This window comes from Anser cygnoides, chromosome 1 (assembly GCF_040182565.1).
Source record: "Anser cygnoides isolate HZ-2024a breed goose chromosome 1, Taihu_goose_T2T_genome, whole genome shotgun sequence".
Classification (NCBI taxonomy): domain Eukaryota; kingdom Metazoa; phylum Chordata; class Aves; order Anseriformes; family Anatidae; genus Anser; species Anser cygnoides.
In genome coordinates this window covers 74,572,285-74,591,735 of record NC_089873.1, presented here as the reverse complement: position 1 = coordinate 74,591,735, position 19,451 = coordinate 74,572,285, and the positions used below count along the sequence as shown (strand labels likewise).

Genomic DNA, 19,451 nt, shown 5'->3' with positions numbered 1-19,451 from the left:
TCCTTTGTCCTCCTGGAGTGCCTTTGCACTAAGCAGGTTATACCGGGACCTGAAGGAACAGCCTGGAGCTGGGACAGGGACAATCAGGCTGGGTGTTAGGAAAAGGTTCTGCACCGAGAGCATGGTCGGGCACTGGAACAGGCTCCCCAGAGCAGTGGTCACGGCACCGAGCCTGACAGAGTTCAAGAAGCATTTGTACAATGCTCTCAGACATAGGGTCTGGGTTTTGTGTGGTCCTGCGTGGAGCCAGGAGTTGGACTCCATGATCCTTGTGGGTCCCTTCCAACTCAGGATATTCTATGATTCTGTACCTTTCTGAAAGCCTGGATTTTAAACTCCTGGAAATAGGTACTGTCTCCTTCTGTGCATCTGTATAGTGCTGTGTAGTGAGTCTTTGGTTCGACTCACATCTCTTGGCTTTACAGTAAGAAAAATCAGGTGTAGAAACAAACCAGTATCACATCTCAGTGTACCTTGGCTATGTAATATAATGAAAATGCTTGCTGCCTGCCTGCTTCCTCTTGTGAGCAAGGAAAGCTTGCAGTTGGAGGAGACAGCGCTGATCTTGTTTGGTGTTTTTTTTCTCTTTCAGGGGGTTCATGAGTCAAAAGGTGTGACTGAAGATTATTTGAAACTGGAATCCCTGATCCAGAAAGTGGTTTCACCTTATTTAGGCACATATGGCCTGTATTCCAGTGATGGACCCTTCACACACTCTTCCTGTATTTTGGGTAAGAATAACAGTGGCTCAATTTGACATAGCACAGAAGGCATCACCAAAACCTTGGTCCACACTGGGCCAGGGCCCATGTGAGAGGAAACTGCCAGTACTAGCGCAGCATGGCTGTGCTCTTTTCCTAAGGTCATACAATTTACAAAGTCACAGTGACTTGCCAGTGGCAGAAGTTGAAAGCAGATCATCATAACAGCACTTAACTGGTTTAAATCTATGAATCTGGAGTGGGTTTAGCTTTTCCATTCTACCTTTTAAGGAGGGAGTTTTAACACAGGATGCTTTATGGACAGCAAAAGGAGGGAGGAAGAAGCCATTTCAAGAGTGCTGAATAGTGTCTGTTAATTAGTACTCAAAGATCACTAGGTTGTTTAAAGCAGGAAAGAGTAGGAATTTGTCTTAGAAAAGACTAAACGATAAGCCATTGAATATGTCAAATGTCTCTGCAAAGTGGAAGGTAATAAGCTGTTCTCCATTCCACTGGAGATAAGAAGAGTGGAGCACACATAGCAAGGGAAATCTAGATTACCTGGAAGGGAAAATCTCTAATGTTGCATTGGTTAGGTGCTGGAATAAATGCCTATGGAGGCTGTTGATTCTTCACTATGATAGGTGCTATTTACATGCCACATACACGGCATCCATAAGGAACAAGGTGTCTAGACGTGGTGCTGCCTGATGGCAGAGGTCGACTGGATGACTTTCTCAAGTCCCTTCCAGATTATTGTCTAGGATTCCTTGTGTTCAGAAGCATTTGGTGACTTCTGTGAAGGCAAGATTAGGCCAAGATGAAAGTCTTTTGAAAATTCCCCTGAATAATTCAATCTGTTGAAAATGCAAGGGGGATGCTACTGTAAGTCAACAAGGAAATATGGTAGTACCCAAATATTTTAATGCAAATACTGTGATGGTCTGCTTGAATAGAGAAAATAGAGGAGAAAATAAGTTTGTGTGTTTTCTATGCAGCCAATTTAATCTATTTGTTTGTCAGAAATGGTCAATAAGGTAGCTAATTTTCCCCTGAAGCTGAATAGAAAAATGGTTATATTGCATAGGTGTTTAAGAAACAAGTCAGTTTTATGTGAATGAACAGAGGCCGGTTATTTATGGAAAATGGTTTAGGATTACTACTTTGTATTCTGTGCTTGCCATTAAAAGCCACGAGAATTTAAGAGGAGCTCCAAATTGTTCTCTGAATAAAAGCTTGTATGTCAGGACAGAAAAAAATGCACTCAAGGAGAATAAAACTTCATTGAAATGGGTTATTAGAAAATAAATGTTATGCTGCATGAGTGCAGAAAATAGGAAGGTTTAGTTGGACTGGGCACTTCGCCTTGCTGTGGTCTGTGGTGTAAATCTCTAGGAATACCCCTGCATAGTTCTTACTCTAGTCAGTGAACCTGGATCCAAGGGAGCTGAGAGAAGAGGTCTCTCTGCTGCTTTTGAACTAATGTGTCTAATCCTGTCCAACTATTTTGACAGTATGATTTAAAGTTCCGATACATTTTCTGTGGGACTGATGAGGCCCTTGATCCCTTTTTTTCCCCATCTGGCCTGCACAGCCTTCCCCTTCAGCCAAACCTTGGTGTGACCAAAAAGCCAGAGTTCCTGTAGCAGGGCTGCCCCTTATCTGTTTGCCAGGTCCAGTTCCTAATAGAAAAAGTCCTGAAGTGATCTTGGTTCAGTTGATTTTATTGCTGAGGCAAAAACATCTTCAAAATGCAATCTTAAGTACAGAAACTTTTTTTATTAGTAGCAGTAGTAGTACAGCATATGATTAGAATTTGTGTCCAGGTAAGCACCTAAGAATAAACTGAGAAGAGAAAGGCATTTGTAAAAGGGAATCAAATAGTTTATAGGGGAATGTGGGCTTTCATCCTAACTTAGAGGTGTTTTGTTTTTTTTTATTTGCAGTGGCTATGGTTGACTTCCAGATCATAATTCAATTCCTTTTCCTGGCCGTGGCCCTTCCATGGGGATGGGAAAGTGAGAGTGGCAGGGAGAGAGTTTCAGAAGTGAGACCCAGTAGTCACACCACTGATATTTTTAGCATAAGTGAGGCAGAGTAATGAAATCTGCAAAGCATTTGCATGATGATCATTTTGATCTAGCTACAGGAGAGCGCTCCAGACCTAAACCACTGGTGGAGGTTCTCCGTGCTGATTTGCTGCCATCTACTGCTCATTCTTCGGAAAGAACCCACTTGGTTAACAACAGAATTAATAAAATTACTGCTGGACCGAGTGCAGGTTTGTTTGCCAGCAAGGTTTCTGTGGGCACTGCCCTCCAGTTACCGTTTCCAAATTCTCTTGGTGCTCTCTCCTTATGTGGTCTCCAAACAACACTTTGAATCAAAGTTTTTCTGTAATGATTTAGTACAACTGTATGTTGTAATCCATGCACCCCAAATTTGGAGACCTGATTTTCCCAGGGTAAGTGGCAGGTTCTCTGCTTTCTTAGGCAGATTGGTGGCACTGTCTCTGCAGTGCACTTTTGGTTTGATGTGAAGAAATGAGGTTTTGAAAGCACAAGTGGAAGTAAAGTTAAATAGAAATCAGTGCCACCAGTCCTAAGGCCAAAGTCAGCTTTCTACTAGAAATTAGTTATGACCTTTAAAGACAGAACAAAATTTGACTTTCTGTCATTGCTTTAAGAAAGTATTTGCAAATGTACATCAAGTCTTCTACAATATTTACTGTTTTTACTCCAGCAGTTGAAATTGTATGAATTTTCCAGGGAAGTTGTGGAGTCTCCTTCTCTGGAGATATTCAAGACCTGTCTGGACACCTACCTGGGCAACCTGCTCTAGGGAACCTGCTTTGGCAGAGGGATTGGACCCGATGATCTCTTGAGGTCCCTTCCAACCCCTACAGTTCTGTGATTCTGTGAATATAAGGGAATTTCAGCTTTTTTTTTTTTTTTTAATAGCTTTGGGGTATTCAATATAAGGAAGTCTAGGAAATCTGAAACATATGGATCTATAAGACCATCAAAATGTATTCTTTTAAAAATGTCCTTTCATAGAAGAAAAGTTTATGAATATTCGGGCCTTGACTTTTCTTTTGAACACTTGTAATTATACATAGGAGGCTTTATTGATATTACTCTGTATCTTTCTCTGTTTACAGAGAAGAGGTTCTTCAGGCGCTCCAAGTCAGGTGACATCCTCGCCAAGAACCCCGTGGTGCGATCAAAAAGTTACAATAATCCACTGTTGACACCAGTAGCTGAGTATGAAACTGAGGGCATGGCTGCCAATGGAACAGGCATCCGAAGGCACTCCGTTTCAGAAATGACCTCCTGCCTGGAGCTCCAGGGGTACTCCAACCTCACCACCATAATGGACAATGGTTCCAAGAACTCCATGACAACCACGAAAAACTCGCTGTCAGGAGATCAGGAAAGGTCAAGTGCCGGGTCAGTGGAATGCTCTGGCAAGCTCGGCACAGCTGAGCAACAGAAAGGACTCTTCCACTCGATGGATGACCCACACCGGTCTTTTGAGTTGGACAGGGACCCATCCTTGATTCCAGTTCCTTCTTCTAGCCCTGAGAACATAGTGGATCAGATTTTAGAGTCAATTGACTCTGATTCAGAAGGCATTTTTATTGATTTTGGCCGAGGCTGTTCCAATTCATCAGCATACAATGTGGACGTGAACAGACAGAGCATCATGTGAAGGACATCAGGATACAGACCTTGGGTTTTAATATTATATATGAAAACTACTAACACGTTGAGCCAGACTGTGGAGAAACTATATATGTCTAGGGCAGAACCTCTGTTGTAGGTTATCACAGCTGTATTGAAGTATATAAACACAACAGTTTACAACAAGCGGGAATCTGCTGCAGGGGAGAAGAAACCCCAACCACTTCTCCGTGTCCCCACCACTGCAGTCTGATTTCTTACTGTCTTACTAAACTTAGGGATTCACAAACTGACAAGTGTCTGCTAAAATGCTGTTAGTGCAACTGGCAGTGTTTATTCAGTAATACAGCCTAGTAAAATACTGTGTTCACTATTAATTTTCTCAAGAGATTCCTGTAGAAGGGCAAGTTGTTCTCTGAACTGTAAAACATCAGCCAGAACACAGAACCATATCCTTTTAAAAAGAAAAAAAAAAAAAAAAGAGGCTGTGGTCCTTCATGCCATAGAATATGGTGATATTTCACCATAAAGACCATAAAGTCTCTTTTAACCTTTTCTTGTACATCTTGTATGCACTCCTTTGCCCAACAGTGAGTTAGAGTTCTTGAAGAAAGGCAAATAAACAGAAATGTGCTACCTGATGTCATGCAATGCCTGATGTTCTGTTTCACAGCCAATGCCTTGTGTCTGTAAGAGAGTTGTCAAGAAACTGGTTTTTAAGACCGTGTTAATTTGCTCTGAATATGGCACTTTCAAGAAGTCTGCATACTACTGACTCACGGAGCATCCATTGTATGGAGAGATTCCAGCAGAATTCAACTTAATTGTTTCCTAAATAAATAAAAATATGGCCTCTCAGTGGAAATCCTCATTATATATTTATATTCTTAAAGGAACAGCATAATGCCTATACTGTAAATTATGTATTGATATTCAGGGATTGCGAGCCTTGCAGCTCCTGCTAATCCTGAGCACTCTCCACTGTTTGTCGCTAGCAGTAATAGAGTATGAGAGATGTGTCAGTGGTTTTACAGCAGATTGGTACATATGATACCAATGTTAACCAGAAATCCTGATGCCTGACAGATTTTGACCAGATGGGTTTGCAGTCTATGCAGTGCTGCTTGAGGTCTCTCTATTCCAGGCATCTCTTCTAGCACTGAGAGGCAGTAGACCCCTACAGAGCTGCTCAGCAAAGATGGACATCCATTTGGTGTGGCAGGGCCTGGTGCTTAGCTCAGACATTCAAGGACTCTCCAGCTTTGCTCTGCACTTGTGCTGCTGACCCCAAAATTCACCAAACTCGTCCCCAGATTTTGATTACTAGGCCTCTAGTGGGGCCTAGGCTCGAGGCCCTACTTCTGATACTTAATTTCCTTTGGCTTTGCTACTCAATCTTTCTGAAAACAGCTCACTCTCTTGCTACCTTCCTGCTTCCCTGCTGGAGTTTTCAGCCTCCAGGGGGATATCTAGGCTCCCCATAACACAGGGATTTGATAACCTCAGAAGCCAGCTGAGGAAGGAACCCCAGAAATCCGGTAGGGAGTTCAGTGTCTAATTTGTGTTTGGCGTGTTCAGCTGTGCAGCTTCCCCTACTTTAGGCACTTACATCAGACTTTTCTTTTACACAGAGATAAACAATTTCTTTCATGTCCCAGTAGTCCCAAATCTAACAACCAAGGAACACATCCTTGTGGGGAATGTGAGCATTCAGACCCAAGCAGGTTGCAAGAGCATCTCCAGTGACTGAAGGAAACTTTGATGCTCAGTGAACAGAATGGCTTAGGAGTCAGGCCCTCTAGCCCTCTGGATGTACAACTGAAAACCACAGATGATTAGACCACCCATTTGGCTGCTTTCTGGGCCTTGGTGAAGCCTCTCATCCCACAATTCTGCCCCGTGGCATGCCCAAGAGCACTTCAGTCCTGGTGGGGCTGAGCAACGTGGCAGCAACCTCACAGCCGAGGCTTCCCAGAATCCTACCAACTGGCATTGGTGTTGCCAATAGGAGTTTGCCCGCACTCTCTTTAGATAGGGAGCAGAGGGGGTCTGCAGTCTCAAGGCATGTTTGGGGCCACATTTGGCCTTGTATAAACCACAGGAGAGAGAGGGGAGGTCGAGCTGTACTTGGATCCAATATATCAAGGATCAGTGACTCCCAAAAATGGAGAGCTCCCATTCTGTTCTCTTTTTTTTTACTTTTTCTTTTTTTTTTTTTTCTCCTGATTTGTTACTGTCCTCAGCCCATGCCCTCATTCCTCCAGGCACGGTTCTGTTTCCTGAATTACTGTTCAGGTTCGAGAAAGGGAGTAGCCACTGCTTTGTTGTAAGGACACAATGCAGGGGAGGACAAAACAGATTCAAGTCCCTACAAGAAAAGTTATAAAACAGTGGATCAAGGCCTGTGCACACCTTCTTCTTTTAGGGAACATTAAATGAAATGAGAGTCATAAACTTATTTGATCACTAGAGAATAATTAAGCATAGTTTCAACTCAGAGGAGAAGGGGACTGCTAGGACCCTTCCCACCTGAACTTCTGCATAGTTAGTGTCCTCCTCCTTGGTTGGAGATGTTGAATCCCCCAGCATGCTGGGAATGAAGTAACCTCTCCCACCATGCATGCACGGAGCTACTGAATGAAAATCCTCCACAAGCTGTTTTAAAAGGTTATTTAGGGATAGAATTCAAGACTACTACAGCTATCACAGAGCACTGTATCATTACAACCCAGCACTTTGAATCTAGCTTTTACATTTCTAATTCTTATACTTAACGTGGACTCTTGAGACAAAACTATCAGCAGAAGGATCTTCTATTGGCTTTCTTTAACAGCACATAGACTCTTCAGCAGATACAGACCAAAGTGTGTTCACCAGGACCACACTGGGGTTGTGGTGGAAAGAACAGCAGAAAAACAAAGCTAAATCCCAGCCCAACCCCCACACCTGTGATTATCAGCTGTGATAGCGTTGAACGAGTATTTAAGGAAGTTGAGTGCAGGCCTGTTAATTGTTCTTAGGTGGTGAGATGTTCTGTAAACTCTTAAACTGGAAGTAAAAGATTATCCTCTTTAGGATGAAGAGGATCCTAACTGGCTTGCATTAAAGTAAGTTAACCAGATGATGCTGTAATGGATCAGGCTGAGTTCTGCTGTGGTTTAGAGCTAGCTGAATTAAATTTGCATCTCTGCTAGCACATGAGGTATTTAAAGAAGTCTGTTTTGTCTGCTTTGTAAAAGCTTCTTCTGGGGTAATGACTAAAGAGGGAGCAAATCCCTTCTGACTCTAAGGGTTCAAGCTGCATTTTCAGGACTATTTGTTTGATTAAACGAAGCATTAGACTCAGCAGGCTTGCTGTGAAGAGCCTGAAAATCTGAAGTTGGAGTGAAGTTCCTTACTGTGACGGTGATAGGGTGGCTTTTTGCCTCTCCTTCAAGTTCATATTAAAGCATGCAGGCAGATATGACGGTAAACTGAAAAAAATGGGTATGGTGGTCCAGATAATTCCTGTGAAAGCCACTATCTCTACTGATCTCAGAGGTGAAGTTTATTATCAACTCATTTCCCAAGAAGTGGCATTACTGGTGGCCAGGTGGGGTGCAGATGTGCTCTAGCTTAGTGCTTTGCGTGTTTATACTGGTGCATTTTGTATTTGCAAGTTCACGTGTGTGAATCTGCTCTGTTTGTATATATGCAAGGTGTAGATGGGTATGGAGTCAGATGTGGCAAATTGTGTGAGTGGCGCTGAGCCCAGCACATGAAGGCAGTCAAAGCCCAGTGTGCCAGTGTTCTGTGAGTTTAGATGCACAGATGTGAGACTGTATTGACTTGTGATGCTTCTACTAGTAAACCAAATGCACTCAAATCAGGGGTGTGGTTTGCTTGGAACCAAATCATGGTGTCATTATGAAGGAAAAATACATGTCAAAGAGTGGTGCAGGGTCATACCAAAATATTATCTATGAAGTGATAGCTTCCAGGTTTCAAACGCTGCTGCTTGATAGTGTCCTTGTGTGCCAGTCACACTCAGACTTTGTCCTGAAGTGGCACTCTCAGTACACCAGTTATTCCTCTCTACCCTTCCTTTGTTAAAATAAACCATGGCATCTTACCTTCTCATCCAAAAATCAAGAACTCCCTGCTCTTTCTCTGGTTGGGATTGCTTCCAAAATCCTGTGAGGGCCATACAAAGCAACAGATAGCACTTAAAATTCCTTTCATCTGGCACTGCAGGGTGAATATTGTGCAAGCAGAAACAACTGGGAGGCTAACCTACTGAACAGCTGCTAAGCACTGTGGAGAAGTAATACAGCTCCCTGGAGCACAATTGGAAATAGCAGAATAATTGACTGCAAATAATGCTGCCCAAATGGAGGCCTTTTTTTCTTAGAAATAGGCAAAATGACTTTCCTTTATTCAATTAGCTCCTGGCAAGCTGTTTTTGATTAGCACTTTTGACTAAAACAAATGTGCTTGCTGATACCATCTGACCTGGTAAGCTTCAGTGACAGAAGAGCTTGGAGCTTCCCCCATCTTCTAGACTTACCCCCAATAATGTATAGGCATACAAATACATCTACACATCTTCTGTCTCTGAAGCTCTAGTTAGAGATGTGTGGATTGCGCCTTCTATTAGGATAACATCCTGCAAGAGCATCTCTGAAATAAAGACGTCAGAAAGTCCTTTAAGTTATTTTCTGGCAGCAATTGTTTTAATGACCCTCCTGATGTCTTACAGCATGAACCAACACCAAAAATTCTCCTTACTCCTCTCTCTAACTGGCAGGCTTGTATGTGTCCTATTGCAGCACTTCCAGCGGCATCTAAAGGCAGATAGAAATCCTTGTTTCCTCTAACTCAGCCTGCCCATTAAATGTGCTGCTTTCCAGCCAGCAAGAGGGAGGATGTCTCCTGCACATGAATACTCCGTCCAGTCCTGGATACTGGAACTTCTTCCAGCTCAGGTCCACTCGCCCACTCCAAAACACAAACACTTCTTCAGCAGTGTCAGTTGCGTGTTAGGTAAAGAGTGCAGCTGTCTGCAGAAAGGTGCTCTGTTGGGATGCAATTCCCAGCTGCCACAAAGCCACAGGTCAGCACTCTGCCCTGGTGAGGAACAAGAGGCTTTGCTTGTGGGTTGGTTTCCTAAACAAACTTTGTGGAAGTGAAAAATTTCTTGCTTCACATGATGCCAAGGCAAGAGACTGAAAAGTCAATTCACAGGCATGCTGCCCTGGAAATATCTCTTTGCACTGCCACTTGGAAAAGGCACAGAGCCTGGCCCTTTGTGGAATGAGGTGATACTGCAAACTCAAATTTGTCCCTCTTTTTCGTTGTTGTAGGTTGGGTTTTGTGTGTTTTCTTTACCTTGCATTTAGGCATTCATTCACTCTGTGTTCTCGAGCTCGAATATGCAGAGCTAAGACTTTCATTTGAGATTTTTTCTCAAAGCAGCAAAAGTTTGAGGGGAAAAAAGAAAAATAGATACTGCTTGAGCCAGCAGTGCTGCAGACAACTTATGCAGTAATTTTAATAATACATAAATCCTTGCCACCAAGCCCTCCAGGAGAATAAACCACTTGGTTTACAATTGGAGTCTTACTTGCACCTTTCCACAAAAGGATAGAAGGGGTGGGGTGTGAGGGGGGAATCCACAATTTCTAAAATGGAAACACATTTTGCCTGGAAGAGCATTCTCACATTGCTTTCTTTCTACTTGTCATGGTAGCTACAGCAGCAGATTGCTGCACTTAGACATTTGTAAGCACAAGACATGGTGTTTGGCTGCTATGGTTGTACCTGCCTTGCAAGCAGCAATTTCTGTCTTCTCTGAGGAAAAAGCAACATCTGGTGGAAATGCCTGGGAGCTAGATCTAGCTCATGGCCCACCAGCATGGCAGCCTTCCCCCACTCCCCTGTGCCCTGCAGAGAGAGAGGTGGGTTGTTGTGCTTCTTACAGTTCGTAGATCCCAATTCCTCTGCAAATGGAGGAGATGATGTTTGGGGCTGGAAGAGCAGGCCCACATCTCGAGCTGGGTGCTAGGGATCTCTGAGGGACTGAGGTTAGATGAAGTGGCTGAGCTCCCTGAGATATTGAGAGAAGTGCCAAACAGTGGTTCACGTGTCATTTTGGGTTGTCCCAGATGACAGCAAACTCCCCCAGGTGCTCTGTGCTGGCTTCATCAAACCAACAGCTAAACTCAACTGGTTTCAGCAGACTCAGAGTTAGGCTGATGCAACACTTTTTTCCAAAAGTCCCCACCTGGCTTAAACCTGCTGCTTACTCCTTTCCATCACACTTGAAAGGGAGATCAGCGAGATCTGCAGAAAGGATTTAGTCTTGACCTACTATCTCAGTGTCATAATTATGTTGGCATTTTTTAATATTCTTCAGGCAGGTAACTTGACTAGTAATTACATAATGAGAATAGCCTATTCTTTCACAAAAGGTGCACGCCTCAGGTCTTGTATTGCATAATTGGATTAGCAAACTGGCTGCTCGCCTGCCTGTAGCAGGATTGACGACCTTACAGACGAGCTGCCAGCAAGCTCTGCCAGAGCCAGAGGAGAGAGAAGGGAAAACTGGGTGCATGAACAGCCTCAGGACTGCGGGGGAATGAAACTGCCAGGACTTTGTTTGTTAGCTGTCTCATTTGTAAGATGGGGTGTCTGAGGCTGAGTTTATACTTCTGTTACAGAGGGTCTGCATGAGTGTTTTCACCCCTAAGATTGCTAGCTCTTCCATATTTGTTTTATTTTGGTATGAGGTAATTTTTTTTTCTTTGCAAAAGTAAAGAGTTAGTCTTGGGAAGGCTTAGCTAGATTTCAAAATGTACTCCATTTATAAAGCCTAGATCTTTGAACTTTGGGTTTGGAAATCAGGATTTGCAGGGAATTCTTAGGGCGCTGTTGCCATCTTCACAATTAGTCTTGAGATCAAATTGCTGGACTGGAACTGGGAGACTAGGATGATTTAATTCCATGTCCTCAGCAGGATTTTTGCATAGCTTAATTCACTTAATTGTTCTGTGTATCAGTTACCTGTTCAGAACATGGGGATAGTTGTTCTTACCAGTCTTTAAATTGTTGAGTGGATTGTCAGTTGCTTAAAAGTTGTATGGTAAAGCATGCACAATGAGAGAAGAGGAAGCAGCCTCTTAGAGAATGAGTGTAAATCAACAGGGCATCCCTATTTTTTTCTGTAATTGTTACCATCATATTCTTTTAATGTAGCTGCACCACTGATTTACGTCTATATATGCTAAATAATTCTTATTTATAATCCATCCACTATCTACCTTCATGTCTTGTTTTTTTTCTTCTTTCAATGCATGTTACTTTGTTATCAGAATCAAGCTTCTTATTGCCCATTTCTCTAAATAGTTTAGATCCCTCTGAAATACCTCTTACCCTGTCCTGAATATACTCAGAAACTCCCAGGAGCAAATATCTCTGCTTCATACTTCATCCATCTCTTCCAGTCAAAAAAAAAAAAAAAAAAGGAAGGCATTAGGCTTGATTTCTGAAGAGGAAAATTTATCTTCTCACTTCCAGCAGTTTTGTGGAAAACTGAGATCATAATATTCTATTCTTTATGATCACTCTAACAATTTTTTGCCAGATACAGATGTGAAACTTGCTAGTTTGTAAGTGCTTGGTTCATAACCTCTGGCATATGTTAAAACACAGGTATGGTACTCATGTTCTCCAGAACGATGGCTGTCTATCATAAAAGACTCCATTTGCTGTGAATTATTAAGCCACTTCATTCATAAATCTCAAAGGGATGCAGTCACCTGGGATAGTAACATACTACAGGAAGCTGAAGAAGTTGGTCACCTTCTGAGGTGTCCACAGTACCCTTACATGTTAAGGTAGAGTAGTAAAAGTAGAAGTGGAAATATTGCACCCCCAAAAATGGAAGCAGAATGGCATTGGGGTACAGGAGCAGGAAAAAGATGTGAACCATTTAACGGTAAAACCTGACTTCAAATGCAGCTGAAGATCTCACCCCACATCTGTGCTAACAGCTTTGTAACTTCCCTATTGTTAAAACTTGTTCAAATCTCTCTGGGGGAAAAGGGTGAACAGAAATTATTCCAAAAGAAAAACTATTACAGAACTGAAAGGAGAATTTTGTATGGCTTGTGACAGGAGGAATTTGTCAGCGTTAGTGTGGAAAACATTTTCAGTTTCACTAGCTTCTATTTAAATCCTGATTTGCCATGCAAGTGTTCCCAATCTTTGGCAAAATTGTCTTTTAAATTTATTTTTAACTGCTTTTGTCATCCACTCCCTCACTGAAGAGTGGTGGTGGTTGGGTATGCTGCATCTCCAGCAAACCAGGCAGTACTAGTGTGGATAAAAAGCTTCCTGAAGAAAAGCCCAGGCTTGCAGGTGCACTGCAAGGTGGGCTGGCCATCAGTTGTGTTCTTGGGATATCAGGACATTGGCTGGGAGAATAGGCTTGACATAGAATCACAGAATCGTCTAGGTTGGAAGAGACCTCCAAGATCACCTAGTCCAACCTCTGACCTAACGCTAACAGGTCCTCCACTAAACCATATCACTAAGTTCAACATCTAAACGTCTCTTAAAGACCTCCAGGGATGGTGACTCAACCACTTCCCTGGGCAGCCCATTCCAATGTCTAACAACCCTTTCAGTAAAGAAGTTCTTCCTAACATCCAACCTAAACCTCCCCTGGCACAACTTTAGCCCATTGCCCCTCGTCCTGTCACCAGGCATGTGGGAGAACAGACCAACCCCTTCCTCGCTACAGCCTCCTTTAAGGTAACTGTAGAGAGTGATAAGGTCGCCCCTGAGCCTCCTCTTCTCCAGGCTGAACAATCCCAGCTCCCTCAGCTGCTCCTCATAAGACTTGTTCTCCAGACTCCTCACCAGCTTTGTTGCCCTTCTCTGGACTCTCCCGAGCACCTCCATGTCCTTCTTGTAGCGAGGGGCCCAAAACTGAACACAGTACTCGAGGTGTGGCCTCACCAGAGCTGAGTACAGGGGGACAATCACTTCCCTAGACCTGCTGGCCACACTGCTTCTTATGCAAGCCAGGATGCTGTTGGCCTTCTTGGCCACCTGAGCACACTGCTGGCTCATATTCAGCTGACTATCAACCAGTACTCCCAGGTCCTTCTCTGCCAGGCAGCTTTCCAACCACTCATCTCTCAGCCTGTAGCGCTGCTTGGGGTTGTTGTGCCCCAGGTGCAGGACCTGGCACTTGGCCTTGTTGAACTTCATACAGTTGGCCTCAGCCCATTGGTCCAGCCTATCCAGATCCTCCTGCAGAGCCTTCCTACCCTCGAGCAGATCGACATACGCACCTAACTTGGTGTCATCTGCAAACTTACTGAGGGTGCACTCAATTCCCTCATCCAGATCATCGATAAAGATATTAAAGAGGACTGGCCCCAGTACTGAGCCCTGAGGGACTCCACTAGTGACCGGCCTCCAACTGGATTTGACTCCATTCACCACAACTCTTTGGGCCCGGCTATCCAGCCAGTTTTTAACCCAACAAAGCGTACGCCAGTCGAAGCCACGAGCAGCCAGTTTCTTGAGGAGAATGCTGTGGGGAACTGTGTCCAAAGCCTTACTGAAGTCAAGGTAGACCATATCCACAGCCTTTCCCTCATCCACTAAGCGTATCACTTTGTCATAGAAGGAGATCAGGTTTGTCAAGCAGGACCTGCCTTTCATAAACCCATGCTGACTGGGCCTGATCGCCTGCTTGCCCTGTAAGTGCTGTGTGATGACATTCAAGATAATCTGCTCCATGAGCTTCCCTGGCACTGAGGTCAAACTAACAGGCCTATAGTTCCCTGGGTCTACCCTCCAGCCCTTCTTGTAGATGGGTGTCACATTTGCTAGCTGCCAGTCGACTGGGACCTCCCCCGATAGCCAGGACTACTGATAAATGATGGAAAGCGGCTTGGCCAGCTCTTCTGCCAGTTCTCTCAGTACCCTCGGGTGGATCCCATCTGGCCCCATCGACTTGCATACATCCAAGTGCTGTAGCAGGTCGCCAACCATTTCCTCATGGATAGTGAGGGCCACATCCTGCTCCCCATCCCCTTCCACCAGCTCAGGGTACTGGGTATCTAGAGAACAACTGGTCTTGCCACTAAAGACTCAGGCAAATAAGGCATTAAGTACCTCAGCCTTTTCCTCATCTCTCATCACTAAGTTTTCCCCCGCATCCAGTAAAGGATGGAGATTCTCCTTAGTCCTCCTTTTTGTGCTGATGTATTTGTAAAAAGACTTTTTGTTATCTTTAATGGCAGTAGCCAGATTGAGCTCCAGATGAGCTTTGGCCTTTCTAATTTTGTCCCTGCACAGCCTTGCAACATCCTTATAGTCCTCCTGAATGGCCCGCCCTCTTCTCCAAAGATTATAAACCCTCTTTTTTCTCCTAAGCTTGAGCTACAACTCTCTGTTCAGCTAGGCCGGTCTTCTTCCGCGCTAGCTTGTCTTTGGGCACGTGGGGACAGACAGCTCCTGAGCCATTAAGATTTTCTTCTTGAAAAGTGCCCAGCCTTCCTGGACTCCTCTGCCCTTCAGAACCACCTCCCAAGGGACTCTGCCAACCAGTGTCCTGAACAGCTCAAAGTCAGCCCTCCAGAAGTCCGATACAGTGGTTTTACTGGTCCCCCTCCTGACTTCGCCAAGAATAGAGGACTCTACCATTTTGTGGTCACTCTGCCCAAGACAGCTCCCAACCACCACATCTCCCACCAGTCCTTCTCTGTTTGTGAACAGAAGGTCTAGCGAGGCAGCTCCCCTGGTAGGCTCACTAACCAGCTGCATCAGGAAGCTATCTTCCACGCTCTCCAGAAACCTCCTAGACTGCTTTCTTTGGGCTGTGTTGTGCTTCCAGGATATGTCTGATAAGTTGAAGTCCCCCACAAGAATGACTGCTGACGATTTTGCAACTTCTGCCAGCTGCCTGTAGAACTCCTCATCCATCTCCTCATCCTGGTTCAGCGGTCTATAACAGACCCCCACCAGGATGCTTGCTGTGTTGGCCTTCCCGCTGATCCTAACCCATAGGGACTCAACCTTATCATTCCCAGCCTCAAGTTCCACAACATCAAAACACTCACTAATACAGACAGCCACACCACCACCCCTTCTGTGCTGCATGTCCTTTCTTAAGAGCCTTTAGCCAGACATTGCAGCACTCCAGTCATGAGTGGTCCCACCACGCTTCAGTGATGGCAACCGAGTCATAGCCTGCCTGCTGCACGATGGCTTCCAGCTCCTCTTGTTTGTTACCCATGCTGCGTGCATTAGTGTAGATGCACTTCAGATAGGCCATTGCCTTCTCCCCTGGCCTTGCCATTGTTCTCCCTGGCACAGCTCCAACAAGCTTTATTTCAGCCCCGTCCCCCTTCTTACCTAGTTTAAAGCCCTCTCAATGAGCCCTTGAGCCCTGCCAGCTCCTGGGCTAGGATCCGTTTTCCCCTTAGAGATAGGTGGGACCTGTCTGCGGCCATCAGGCCGGGTGCCAAGTAAAGCACCCTGTGGTCAAAAAAAAACAAAATTTCTGTGTTGGCACCAGCCTCTGAGCCACGTGTTAATCAGGTGGGCTTTCCGTGTCCTCTCTGTACCCCTCCCTGCCATTGTAGGGATAGATGAAAACACCACCTGTACTCCCGCACCATCCACTAACCGTCCCAGTCCCCTAAAGTCCCGTTTGATAGCCTTCAGGCTTCTTTCTTCAATATTATCACTGCCAGCCTGGACTATCAATAGCAGATAGTAGTCAGAGGGGCGAACCAGATTGGGAAGCTTTCTGGCAACATCTCTGACCCTGGCCCCAGGGAGGCAGCAGACTTCCCTATGTGTGGGGTCAGGCTGACAAATAGGGCCCTCTGTTCCCCTGAGAAGGGAGTCGCCTACAACAATTACCCTTCTTTCTTTCTTGGTGGAGGCAGTCTTGAGGTGTTGAGTCGACTTCCTCACCCCAGGCATCCTCCTGGGTAGGCTTCCTACCTCATCCTCACCCACCGGTCTCTCAAGCTCAAATCTGTTGTGTAAGGGCACCTGGGAATGTGGGGCCGGTAGGGGGGGTGGCGTCGCCTGCGAGGTCGAGGAGGGACCTGTCTCCATTCCTCCTCAACTCGCAGGTCCCCTCCCTCTGCCCGATGGCGACAGGGCAGGGGGTCCACCCCCCTTTTGGGGCGTCTCACCCTGGTCCCTCTCCCTCCGGTCCTGCAGGGAGTCGCTCCACCAGTCTATCTCCCGCTCACACTCCCTGATAGCCCTCAACCTCTCCACCTCCTCGAGTTCTGCCACCAGGCGGACCAGGTCATCCACCTGCTTGCACCTCACACACACAGTCTCTCTGCCTCCCTCAGATGGCCGCAACAGGCTCAGACACTCCCTGCATCCAGAGACCTGAACTGCCGCATTTTTGAGAAGGCAGTCAGTCTAGTTGATTACAGACTTTCTAGAGAGAGCACTCTGCCCGGTGTAGACCATTGCAGCCTACCTAGCAGTCGACAGCCGTTAGAGGAGTTGTTCGTATGGGCGGGGGGGGAACGCTCTGCCCTCCCTGCTCGCCGTGCCTGCGCAAACGGCGGCGCCAACTCCCTCGCTACGCCCTGGTCGCCGCGCTCCCCAGGGGCTGCTTTTGAACGGCCGGGGAGGGGACGCTGCTGGCTCCGCCTACGCCTCGTCAGCCTCCCTCGCGAGGGCAGCCGGGTCCTGGCGGCTCCGTCGAGTGGCCTCGGTGCCGGAAAAAAGAGCCGTGCCTGTCCGCATCCCTCGCTCCGCTGCAGAATGCGTCTGCCCTGGAGCCGATCGCCTCGGCATGTTGGTTATCTTCCAGGTCCACTACTCCCCTCCCTGAACCCAAACACCAAGGACTATCTTCATGCACAAAATCATATTGGGATGCCAAGATCCAAAGTGGAATTTGAAGTTTTAATCTTCAAATCTTTAAATCTTTAATCAGATCCAGATGCATCCAAATATAACCAAGGCAATGCTAGTCTCCCTGGCTACTCTTTTTCTGCTTCCTATAAGCAATTGTTTAGTGACAAGCAGCTCTAATACTTTGAAATTGGTCTTGCACGGTTCAGGCCCCAAAAGGTACTATGGATTTATCCAGAGTGTATGGATCCTCCCAGACACTTCCACTAAGCTTATCTGTGGAGTATCAAGAAGGCTTGAAGACTGCAAGCATCCCAGTGCAGCTCAGGATCTGGTCCATTAGTCTGGAATTAGCAAATGATGAAGAAACGGAACAAGACTGATGGCACACTGAGCAAGGAAAGAAGCTGCATGGTGATGTATCCAGTTGGCACATGTAGTCTGGAAAGACCACACATGTGGTTACTGTGCAGATTGAAGTGAATCCAACTTTCTGTCAGCAGAAATTACTTAATGATTTGCTCAGACTGAAGAGCTAATTTGATATTCTACGTTTTGCATCTTCCAAAAGCTATTACTTAAGTGTGGTGTGTGGGTGGGGGTTCTTGGCTGGCATGCTGCAGTTTAAACACTTCATTGTAAATGCTCACAGTGGATATATCAGTCTTGGTTTGAGTGGTAGGAGTATTCAAATATAGCATTAAGTCATAGCTAAACAGTCTCATACATGTGAGAATACAATGTTTTTCATGGGGAAGAAATCTACTTTACTCTTTAAACTGTTGTATATTTTGCTCTTGTGTAGAGTTCAGGGACTTGTGTGTGTTGAGGTGTTATTTTCTGCCTTTTTTTTTTTTCCCAGAGGATGCTCGAAATCAAACTGAAGTCCTGCTTTTCTGTTTTCAGCATGTGCTGGGATTATCTTTTCTAATACAAATGACTACACTCCTTTTATTTCTTCTTCTGTACAGTCACACCACCAGCTAGCTCACTGGGATGCTTCATGACAAAAACTGACCACTAGCCTCATGTAATGAGGTGTTCACTGAGTGGTGTGACAGTGGCCTGGCCACATGTTTAAGGAAGAGATAACTGAAGATGATGGGGCTGACTCAATATAGCTATGCTCTTTGCTCCTTCCACTGTAACTTCCTTTTCCCCTCATTAACCAAGCTGCTATTGCCTTTCCGACTGGTCTTATTGGCTCTGCAAGCTACAAAGAACGATACTATGATCTTGTGGTTCAGAATCTGCACCTTGGGCTCCTTTTTGCATGGCTTTGATAAAGGAGGTGAAGATGGTGAAGGGATGCATCCAGAGGTGAGTGTCTCCTAGGAGACCCTCTTGTAGCCTGCTCTGCAGAAGACTGTTCTCAAGTGAGCTGAGAAAAGATGCATGGTCAAAAGAAGTGAAGAGCTTCCTTCAGCAGCACCCCCTCCTCTCCTCTCCAGACTAAAGCACAGGTAAAACTACATCGAGGAAGGAGTCTGCTCAGCATAAAAGCTTCCTCTTCCAGCAGAGGCCTTTTAGGAGGGCTATGCCGTGCAAGGCTTGCTCCAGCCGCAGCCACAAGCTGACAGTTTGGCAGTGCAGGAGTCTAAAGGCAGTTCTTGGAGGGGAGATCCTTCCCTGCAACCAGCTAGGTAGCAGTCAGTCTTTGGACCAAGACTTTTTATGTATGCTGTATTTCTACAGCCTCACCTCTGTGATTCCTTGGTTGACCAGTGATATAGAGTCTACATGGGCTCTCACCTGTACCATTTCCTTTCGGGGTGAAAGGGTCCTGCAGCTTCAGCTCTTCTGGTACTCTCAGTACCAGAGTCTCCACATGCAGCTCTTCTGTCTCAGGCACTCTGCAAGGTAGAGACCTCTTCTCTTTTATACCATCAGCGTTCAGGTCTACCAGTGGGTCTTTGAGAGAGCTTCTCCTAACCTGACCTGCCACAGCTTTTGTTTATATTGGTGATTTCTGATCTAGGCATAAGGTGGGTCATCCGGTCGGATAGATCCCCCTTTGTCTTGCCTGGGGTTTATTCAGTTGTCATAAGTCTCCAGCAGACCATGACTCTGGCATGACTTCCGCCCAGCCATCTTAAAACTATAGTTTGTTCCATCACCTTAAAGTCACAGTGTAGGTGGCTGTCTCTGACACACACCAAGTGTCATGGGAAGGCTC

At 45.5% G+C, this 19,451-nt stretch overlaps 1 protein-coding gene and 1 long non-coding RNA gene across 10 annotated transcripts in view; one reads left to right on the top strand and one right to left on the bottom strand.

Annotated features, from left to right (window-relative positions):
- PRR5 (proline rich 5) overlaps nucleotides 1-5,255 on the top strand; it is an 88,361-nt gene extending 83,106 nt beyond the window's left edge. For all 9 annotated transcript variants that reach the window (XM_048046862.2, XM_048046863.2, XM_067000125.1 and 6 more), the window contains 2 exons: nucleotides 593-731; nucleotides 3,862-5,255. In XM_048046862.2, coding sequence (XP_047902819.2) covers nucleotides 593-731; nucleotides 3,862-4,412 — 690 coding nt within the window. In that variant the 3' untranslated portion in view covers nucleotides 4,413-5,255. The remainder of the gene's footprint in view (nucleotides 1-592; nucleotides 732-3,861) is intronic.
- LOC106038234 (uncharacterized) lies at nucleotides 5,084-18,710 on the bottom strand. Its single transcript, XR_001208465.3, has 4 exons — nucleotides 16,893-18,710; nucleotides 11,795-11,858; nucleotides 8,497-8,557; nucleotides 5,084-5,215 (listed from the first exon to the last, which is right to left on the bottom strand). It is a non-coding gene; the product is annotated as an uncharacterized lncRNA (long non-coding RNA).
- Between the last annotated feature and the right edge of the window lie 741 nt (nucleotides 18,711-19,451).